Below are 10,719 nucleotides of genomic sequence, written 5' to 3' on the forward strand. Positions count from 1 at the left end.
GTCTGTCTCTGTGTGGTGCCAGAAGCTCTGTTGTTTCATCTTATTGTCTTATTGTCTTATTGTCTATAAGCTCACAATGTGTCGCACTGCTAAGCATTGTGATCTTAAATCAGCACAAGAACATTCGGTATCTAGACAGAGGCGTCATTTAATAATAACTAAAGGGTAGCAAAAACATTACCACTTCAATTTCTAAAAGAATAGATCAACAACCTATTTATTTTATGTATTTTGCCTGTAACCTCAACCTCATGCTGATAATAGGTAGGCAAGTTTAACAGTGATTAATGAATGTATGGGTGCAGAAAGAAAACAAGTGTCTATAAGTGTCCAACTAAAAATCTGATTAATCTGCAAAAAATCTTCAAAGGCACAAAGGAAATATGCATTTTTGGTTAAATGTGAAAGCTAGTGGGTGGCCATTGTCATCCCCTAGTACCTCGAATGACACACCTGTATCTAGACAACGCGGGCACAAAGTGTGAATTTGACCACTGCATCATTTATGACATTATCATGACGTTTAGGTCCCTCTCTGGAACCAAAAACGTCACGTCTGTTTATATAAAACAGATTGACCTGACCTGCATCTGAACTAAGTGCACCGGTATGTGTGAATATTTTCTTTGCATAGACTGTTTAGATTTGGAAAGTTAAAAAAGGATATCGTAATTCCTACTGGGCTTAACTCATTCTGTGCCAAGGGCCAAAATGGCTCCAAGGTAGCTGTGCCACGGTTTTGTATGTTTTTCTTTATTGCGCAATCAAAAAAAAAGTTTTTTTTTAAAAAACAGTTGTTGTGATTCAGTGGCAAAAAGAATTTTGTCAATCGGACAAATGGTTCCAGAGATAGAGCTGTTTGAATGAAAAAAAGTGTCCATCCACTTAAATGGACACACATTTTCACACATTTTCTCAATCAGCTAAACGAGGGAGCCAACACACAAACAGAGAAAAGCATCTCTCTGAGATGAAAAAAAGACGTCAAGAGACGTCATTGGCACTGAATGAGTTGGGACGATACCACCACCAATACAATAAATCACATGCCTCAAATGAATCTGTATACTGTACACTATCATGGAGCTTCAATTAAGAGACAACAACGCTATCTCACAGCATGTACACTGTGGTGCAGAAGCCCCTGAATGTCTTTGTCAAGCAGAGTGCCCTGTGGCTGGCCTTAAACATCAAGAAGACCCAGGTCTTACATAAAGCCATACACCCAGCTCTCCATAGAAGTGGACACTGGACAATAATTCCCCAAACCTTGGAGCCTTTCTCTCGCGTGTGACGATGAAATTATCTTCAAAGTGACTAAGACTCATACCATTTCAAATCACTGATGCACACACAGACACAAACAGTATTCATTGTCTGATACAGTTTGAAAGTTTAGCCGCATTGCCTTGCTTTCGCTACATTCAATTTGGTATGGTTGTAAGTGTGTATAGCTGCAAAATAAACACTCTCACACACACACACACACACACACACACACACACACACACACACACACACACACACACACACACACACACACACACACACACACACACACACATACTGATTGATTTGTTAGGTTCAGTTTCTGCCATATTGCCTTTACCTGTCCAATGCCTCAAATAAGTTATTTGCCATTTGTAACCAATTTTCATCTAGTATCTACAATAAAAGTATGTTTGATTGATGTAATATACTGTAGATAAAAACTATTATTTGAAGAAACTTGTGTTCTGCAGTATTTACCTAAATTCATCAGGCAATAGGTTTTAGTTTAGAGGCATGCAATGGCACCCCCTATAGGCAGGGCACGTACAAAGGTGGAGCAAGTTAAGTTATTTGAGAAGGATTTGCCCTGCAAGGTAAGTAGGAACGTCAGACTCTGCCCCATGCATCTGTGATAGTACTGCAATAAACAACGTCTTTGTACTGTTTGGAACTTTTCAGAATCGATTAACACACTCAAGTGGAGACATAACAACTGGTTGGGATTAGAAAAATAAATTAAGACAGTTGCAGCTGCATTGAATGACATAATTAACTTTTATTTCCATCGGTGATCGCTAAACAGCATTGGATTAACAGACTATATTTACACCCAGCTCCAATACAACCTAAAGACAAAGTGGAACCGTGACCTCATTCAAGGCCAGTTGCAACAGTTGCAGCTGGTATCAAACACGAGGCCAGCAGCGCAGCTCTCTTGGTAGGTACGTCCCCCGGCACAGTTATAGTAATGGTTCTTGTTGGTGGGGTCTGGGTAGAGTCCGTCACTCTTGCCAGCGCATCCTTGCCAAACTCCACTGCTTCCACCTCCACTGCTGCTTCCTCCACCTCCTCCACTAGGCTGGGGCTTGGGCTTGGGCTGGGGTGCTGGGGTGACCGGGGGCAGAGGTTGTGGCCGAGCGGAGCAGCCTGTGTGACAGATATGCCAGATGTATACTTCCATGTGCATTGTGACACAATGTTAGAGAGGCAGGGCCTAGATTCTCTAGATCTAAATCTTTAGAAAATCTTTTAAAATAACAATAATGACAATAAACAATGAAGGGATATTCAATCGCAACCCACTGTATTGGGAAACAGTGCTGTAGAGAGGACAAAAAGGATATGTGTGAAGAGTTGGAACTCTGATGGAATCTGGGTAGAATGCATGTGTTGTGTGTGAGCGTGCAGAGTTCATGTTACCAGATCCTGCTCCATGCAGGCCAGTCTTGATGGTGCTGATCAGAGGGAATTTCCCCTGGCCACAGAAGGTGCCGCTGAAGTCATCCATGTCCAGACTCCAGACGAAACCTCCTCCAAAACCACTCTGCTTCAGCCACTCGGTCTGTAGAGAATGGTTTAACAAACGCAATGCAACGCATGGTGAGCTTGTAGATCGGCTATTTTCAAAAGATATTTTTACATTTTGAAAACTTGAAATGGGACACTCTGCATAATGAGTACTTTTACTTTTGGTACTTTAAGTACATTTGATACCAATATTTTTGTACTTTTACTCAATTCATGTTTTTTAATTCAGGACTTCTACTTGTAAGAGTATGTCTGCATTGTAGTACAGTATTGATACTTTTACTTAAGTAAAAAATTGTGTACCTTTTCCTCCACTGCCAGTATGTTTGTGTGTGGCAAGTGACAAGGTTTTAAATAGCTTATTGTGAAGGCATTTTGTGAAGTCCTGAAGTCCACATGTGCATCTTAACTCTCCCCACGCTTTGAACGTTAACGCTCGCCCCATTTTTTACAGAACGTCGATGCCAATACGGCGCTCGTTCGGTTCGTTCGTCTGATGACTGTAAGCTGATGAGGGGTCGCGCGGCCGTCTACTGTAAACACATTTTCCGCGGTGATGGTGTAAAAAATCCATTATGTGTTACATCAACGGAGAACAATTCACTTCCTTGTTGATTTCCTCTGGCCCGGAGGCTCTGTAGCCAGTGACTGCTCTGAATGTACGGCAACACATAGCAGGACAATTCACATTCATTCTCGCATGACGCCGCCCTCTGCTGCCTGGCAGACCAAAGTGCACTATTGCACAACCAAAAAAAATAAAAATAAATAAATAAATGTCTGTCTGTCTATCTACTATAACGTCGCAAAGGTAAGCCGCTTTTTGATGGCGCCAGACCCAATAAATAAATAAATAATCTGGCAGTAGGAGAGTTAAATAGCCTGCACTGGGGCCCACTGGAAAGACCACTGACTGATCACATATAAGGCTACAGCATGTTGAATAGTTATCTTGCACCTTGATTCCGAAGCTCTTGGGATTGTCGTATCCGACCCAGACATGGCTGTTGTAGGCATAAGGCACATCCTGGGGGGCGTCCCAGGCCTGGGTGGCTCCTTTCTTAATGAAGTCGCAGATCTGAAAGAAATGGAAGATTTACATTATGTTCAAGGTTCAAGGTGTTTTAATGTTGCATGCATGTACAAAACAAAAGCTTAGTTATAGCGTTGTAAACTAAATTGTATAATAATTCATTAACTAATTGTTTCAGTCAGGTATAACTGTGTATATGCCACCCAAAATAAACAACTTTACATTTTATTGAAATAGGAGCACACGGAAACCCCACCTCATAGTAGGCCCAGAATCCTGTATACTGTGTATACGGTCCAGGGGGTCCGGGTCCAACTTGTGGAGCACAAACATTTGTGTCTGAAGTGGACGGAAGGAATGTGTGGCCGTAGCTGGGGAAACCAACCAGCAGCTTCTCAGCTGGGGCACCCTGGCTCTTCCAGAAGTTCATAGCATAATCCTATGGATAAGGATCATACATATATACATATACTGGCATCATCAGCCACTCTTTACAGTACTGCCATTGAATTCAGACAGAATCACAATATACAAATGTAGAGAGGAACCTCCTCACTCACCACATTGTAGTATTCACGATCCCATCCGTGGTCCGTGGAGATCTTGTACAGGGGGCTGTTCTCTGTGAGGGTGTCGCCACTCTGGTAGTCGTAGGTCATCACATGGAAGTAGTCCAGGATGCTGGTGAAAAGACATCAGGGGTCAGTATGTTGCTGGTTTATTTCTAAAGAAGTGTTCCTGTGTATGTTTGTATGTTAATCCAAATGCATGTTCAGTGTTTAATGTGTAGCCTATTTGTGTGCAGATACTGACGCTCCGAGTTGGGGAATCTGGTACGCGGGGCCAATGTTTTCCTTTCCACCAGCGACGGCAGCGGTGAGCATCAGACGAGGACGGTTGGTCTGCTTACCTTCAGCCACAAAGGCAGCCATCAGTTCCTGCAGAGAGACATGGAGGTGGTGATGAAGAAAGATCATAATACAGTACAACTGTGACTGTGACAAGAAGGCTGATCATGACAGAAGGCTGACCTGACACAGGACAGTGAAGAGCTCCTTGTACTCTCCGATCGGGTACTCCCAGTCGATGTCCAGACCATCAAACTCGTACTGACGCAGAAACTTGATCACGCTGCCGATGAAGATCTGGCGGTTAGCAGCACTGGCCACCATGTTTGTGAACCTGGAGACAGACAGAGAGAGAGAGAGAGAGAGAGAGAGAGAGAGAGAGAGAGAGAGAGAGAGAGAGAGAGAGAGAGGGAGATATATAGAGAGAGGGTGTTTCAGCAGTTTCACCCATTCCTGAGACTTCCTGAGTAATTGATGTCTTGTTTAATACTCACGGTGTGGTGCCCATGCCCCATCCACCAATGGCCATAATGGTCTTCAGGTTGCTGTTCCTGCAGATCAAAAAGTACACTTTGAGTTCATGTGTGTGTACTGTACGTGTGCGTCTGTGCGTTGTAACTACCATCATAAGTGTAGTAGGTGCAGTGGATGCACCTGCAACTTCTGTGTACTACTATGTAGCTTGCATACAAGAAGGCACTATTCACCGGTGGAATCTACCAACGGCCAACGCTACCTGACGGCCCCTCCCTTGAACAACTACCGGGAAGAGAGGCACTAGACCTGGAAGGCAATAGGCCTTCCAGGCCCACGAGAACAACTACAGAGAGCGCTTTAACATGCACCAAGCAGCAGTGCAAGACTAAGAACTGTGTTTCCTCTGGTGATCCGGCCTATAGGACATACCCACAGACTGGTTGTTGGGAGGGTTTCGACAACTCGGGATGCCCAAAGACGAGGCAGAATGGCTGTATTGTGCTGTTTCTGCTGCCGATACTTGTGCCCATGGAGTGCTGAGTGACATGTGTGTGTTGTATCATGAGGACATAGCTTGAGTTTGTGAATGTTACGGTACCTTTACTACACCTACAGAACATCACAAACTACAAGGGCGGAACCAAGCACATCGAGAATCCCCCTGCCTCCCTTCCCAACGAGCTGAACACTTTTTTCACCCGGTTCGAGCTGGAGGCTACGGACACTGCACAACCTGCACCGCCCCCGTCCCAAGTCGACTGCCAGTTGACCATCTCTGTCCATGACGTGCGGAGGGCATTTAAAGGGCTGAATATCCGCAAGGCTTTGGGCCCGGACAACATACCAGGCCGTGTCCTCAAGTCTTGTGCGGACCAGCTAGCGGACGTTTACACGGACATCTTTAACCTCTCCCTTTCCCAGGGAGTGGTGCCTGACAGCTTTAAGATGTCCAACATTGTCCCGGTCCCAAAGCAGTCTAAGACGGCAGTGCTGAATGACTGGAGACCAGTCGCACTAACCTCCATCGCATGCAAATGTTTTGAGAGGCTGGTGAGAGACCACATCTGTGCGAGGCTGCCCCCTACTCTGGACCCCTGGCAATTTGCATATCGTCAGAATAGATCGACGGACGATGCAATTGCACTGGCTCTCCACTCCGTTCTAAAACATCTGGACGTGAAGAACAAGGGCAGCAGGTGTGTTAGAATGTTGTTTGTGGTCTATTCTTCAGCCTTCAACACCATCGTTCCTGCCAGGCTTGATGCAAAGCTCAAACTCTTGGGAGTGCATCCGGCACTGTGCACCTGGATACGGGACCAACCGCCGCCAAGTGGTGAGAATGGTGATATTACATCTGACCCCCTGACCCTGAACACTGGAGCCCCCCAGGGCTGTGTGCTGAGCCCCCTCCTCTATTCTCTGTACACACACGACTGCGAGGCCAAGCTCAGCTCCAACATCATCATCAAGTACGCAGATGACACGACAGTCATAGGCATGATTGTCAACGATGATGACACTGCCTACAGGGAGGAGATCAGCCAACTGGCACTGCGATGCCAGGAGGACAATCTCACCCTCAACGCAAATAAGACCAAGGAGCTGGTCGTGGACTACAGGGTACAGCACAGTGGAGAGCATCCTGCTGTACTGCTGCACTGCCTGGTATGGCAGTTGCACTGTACTGGACCGGGCTGCCCTGCAGAGGGTGGTGAAAACAGCCCAGCGCATTATAGGTGGCGAACTTCCATCCCTGCAAGGGCTGTTTGAGAAACGCTGTGCAGCCAAAGCGAAAGGGATTTTAAAAGACATTAACCACCCCAGCCATAACATATTCAATGCCTGTAGAAACCCTCGTCCCGGAAAACAATACAAAAGCATCCCAAGCACCACCAACTGGATGCTCAACATTTTTTTCCCCACAGTAGTGAGACTGCTAAATAAGCAGTTGTGAAGGACTTGTTTTACTCTTTGGGCACACTGGACTTGATTATTGATTATTGTATATTTTAGTTTTTATATCTTTTATATTTTTACGATTTTAAATTAACGTTCCTCGAGATTTTTCACTTATCACTTCTAACTGCTGCTGTTGTTTTAAGCTGCACTGCAATGTTTTTCACCCACTGTTTTACGTGTAATTCATGTGATGTGACAATAAAGTTCTATTCTATTCATTCACCTAAAATATATGCGCGTGAGTGCATGTCCGTGCGTAAGCAATTGTGTTTGTCCGCTCACTGGTTCTTGAGAGCCTGGAACTCTTGAAAGAACTGCACGTCGTTCTTCTCGGTGGTGGTGATCTGGTGATCTTCAGTCATTCCAGCGAAGGCATAGATGAGGTGGTCACAGAGACACGGGTCAATGTCCTTGGGCGTCATACTGCCTCTACCGGGACGGTGCTGTCCCCAGTTGGTGAAGTAACAGGAGAGGATGTAGGAGGATCCTACGAGTAATAGTTTAGGCTGGTTGTTATTTTTATACCAGTATCATACAGAGAGCTCCGGAGAGAAAGAAAGAAACTATATTGAGGCCACGTTTGAGTGCTCAAAAGTACTATTCATGTACTATTCTATGGCCAAAAGATACACTGTAACTCATTTGCAACTTTTAATTAATTTGTGTCTAAAAAGTGCATAGCTTAATTCATTTGCACTATTAACTACAATGTGTGAAATAATTTCTGTATATCATGTAAATGTGGGAACCTTTTTAATCATGTGGCCATGCAATACTATAAAAATATGAAAAATACATTGTTTTACTGCAAGTGAAGAGTGTGTGCGTGACTCTCTTTTGCTTCTCAAGCACTTAATAGTATTAGGAGCCTCAATCTGCAGTATCACAGCAAGTGGACAAAATCTTACCTAGCTGCACGTGCAGCAGGAGAGCCAGTCCTGCAGACAGAGAGACACAAGCGGAGAGGGAGAGATTGAGACAAGTGCTTGTCAGGGTGGAGGTCCCCAGTTCAAATATGGTTATGTTGGGCGTCTGTGGCCTGAATGGTTTGGTTTTGGTAACCCTTGTCTGGACTATTGCTCTATAATATGGTCTCCCATACAGGATCTCCTGTCCCCATTAACAAGCATAATTATGTCAAAACCAGTATCTAAATTATATGACATACACTCAAAATACATAAATTAGCCTTCATACATTTCAAGTTAATCAAAAGCTACAGTTAATTTCCTCTACAAAAAGAAAGGGAGCTATACTAAGTTGTTTTCAATTCCTTAGCTTACCAACGCAGATGAGAAGCTTGCCCATGTTGCCTCTGTACAACTAACTGAAGGCCAGAAGCCTCTTATACGGTCCATTCCTCTCCATATCAGTAAACCATGTTTGACCTGGCTCTTGTTTTTGCTAAATCAGCAGTCACTGCATGCATTTGTTTGGTCAGGAGTTGCACTTTATATTCTGAACTGGCTTTGCTAATTGCGCTGATAACTTTGAAGTGTCTTTCAATAATAATGCTATGACTATACTGCTATACAGTACTTGATTGACGTTTACACTTTCCACCACAATCATGAGAGCTATCAAAATGTTTAACCCCTAAACATTTCACTGTTTAGGGGTTAAATGATAATACTGTTACTGAATCATGGCTGAATGTGTAGAGAGTTCACAGAGTAGACTGTGCACATATTGTACCTTGTACCTCTAATGACTCTCTAAAATATGAACCCTTGTTGTAAAAAACAAAGTTGTCCTTTAAAGGACGACTTCGCCCGATTTCACATATAATCTTCATATAGGTCCTCGCTAATGCTCATGATAATACGACATCATTAGGCAGGGTGTTTTTATTTTTACACCGACAAGATTTATATTTTTTTGTATGTATATATTTTTTTATTGAGGCGAGAACAATGCCATATATTATACCATGATAACTTTCCAGGAATAGAAAACCTTAGTTAGTGAGGACCGATGATATGAAGATTCAGTCGTCCTTTAACATTATGTTCATCCCTTTTGCTTGACACGTTTCATTTCATCATCAGTTGGTTAACAAAAGGAGAGTATTACTTCTAAGATTTGTTTTTTTTGCTGGCTTTTTATGCCTTTATTGATAGGACAGTAGACTGACAGGAAATGGGGAGAGAGATGGGGAATGACATGTGGCAAAGGTCGTCCAGATCGGGAATCGAACCGGCGACGCCAGCAGGCATAATAGCCTAGTATGTGGTATGCGCCTTGACCACCATGCAGGCCAGCGGGCGCCCCAGAGTATTACTTCTTTATGAAACAGGATGTTACTAAAATGAACAATAATTTATTTATTTTTATTTCTGTTGTTGAGAATAAGAGATAAACTCTCTCTCTCACTTTGTGTGTTTGATATTGTAATTGTACACCAGTCCAGGTGGTCTGGTTAGAACAACACATTTTCCTCACAATTAGGTTTTTATTCAGGGTACAGCAATGGTTCTTTTCAAACTATTGCAGTTATTATATGGCCTGCTGTTCACAGTATAGTAGCTATTTGATTTTCAAGGTGTTATCTGCAGATACTTCAAGACAAAAGAAGAGTAATGTAATGTTACTATAATTAAATGAATCTGAAATGATTTAAAAAAAAAAAAAAGTCTGTCCCTTCTCCACCAGGCAGGGTTTCCTTACCAAGGGCTATCAGTCGTGGGGTACAGCTGTCAGGATGTGATCAGAAATAGTTTGTACAATTAAACAGGCTGCAACTTCTTGCATTTGTGGGGCAGAGGGCCCCCAACATGCAAGCCTGCGCCTATTTCACATGTTGTCGTAAGGGACCGTGGCCAGTGCTGACATCCAGGAATGCCGTTTTTTCTTTTGTTTGTATGACTTGAGTTGCATAAAAAGTTTGTTGTATCAAAGAGCAAGCCTAAGTAGAGAAATTCAAGCGACTAGAAAGATATTTAATCTTTCTGCGGAAACGTACCTTTTTTTTTTACATTGGAGTGCCACAATAGGCACCTTATAACGCTAGTGGTGGAAAAAGTACTCACATTTTTTACTTAAGTAAAAGTATCAATATTGCAATATAGAAATAATCTGTTACAAGTAAAAGTCCAGAATTCAAAATGCACTCAAATAAAAGTACAAAAGTATTATAAAGAATGTTTTATACAGAATGTCCCATTTCAAGTTTTCAAATGAATAAAATATCTTTTGAAAATAGCAGATCTACAAGCTCTTTTAAAATGGTCAAAATGTAAATAGGGCTTAAGTCGAATGGGTCCTAATTTCTCCCTGACGTTAGAGATGATGACATTGCTGATGATTCCTCTGTTCCCTATCTGTGACACTCAGTATTCCACTGAAATAATCAACGTCTTTGAACCATTTGGATCTTTTGAGAATTGAATAATACTCAAGTTGAGACATAACGACATAATGGATGAGCAAAAGGCAGAGGAGAAAAATAACTTAAGACAGCTGTGAATACCCTCATTTATTTAATTTCCATCAGTAATCGCTAGACACCCTCGTCTTGGATTAACATACTATTTACACCAAGCTTTAGCTCCAATAAAGCTAAAGAAAATCTATAAGGCAAAGTGGAACCGTCCATGGCCTCCT

The 10,719-nt window shown here is 42.9% G+C and overlaps 1 protein-coding gene across 1 annotated transcript; it reads right to left on the minus strand.

Moving 5' to 3' along the window:
- Positions 1-2,124: 2,124 nt before the first annotated feature.
- On the minus strand, positions 2,125-8,426 carry LOC308286548 (acidic mammalian chitinase-like). Its single transcript, XM_080727597.1, has 11 exons — positions 8,400-8,426; positions 8,025-8,054; positions 7,399-7,603; positions 5,175-5,231; positions 4,864-5,014; positions 4,646-4,770; positions 4,393-4,513; positions 4,089-4,271; positions 3,758-3,877; positions 2,692-2,833; positions 2,125-2,418 (listed from the first exon to the last, which is right to left on the minus strand). Exons 1-11 carry the CDS (start codon positions 8,422-8,424, stop codon positions 2,147-2,149), a joined length of 1,431 nt encoding a protein of 476 aa, XP_080583723.1. The 5' UTR covers positions 8,425-8,426; the 3' UTR covers positions 2,125-2,146.
- Between the last annotated feature and the right edge of the window lie 2,293 nt (positions 8,427-10,719).

Source organism: Nannobrachium achirus (genome assembly GCF_963921795.1).
Source record: "Nannobrachium achirus genome assembly, chromosome: 6".
NCBI lineage: Eukaryota > Metazoa > Chordata > Actinopteri > Myctophiformes > Myctophidae > Nannobrachium > Nannobrachium achirus.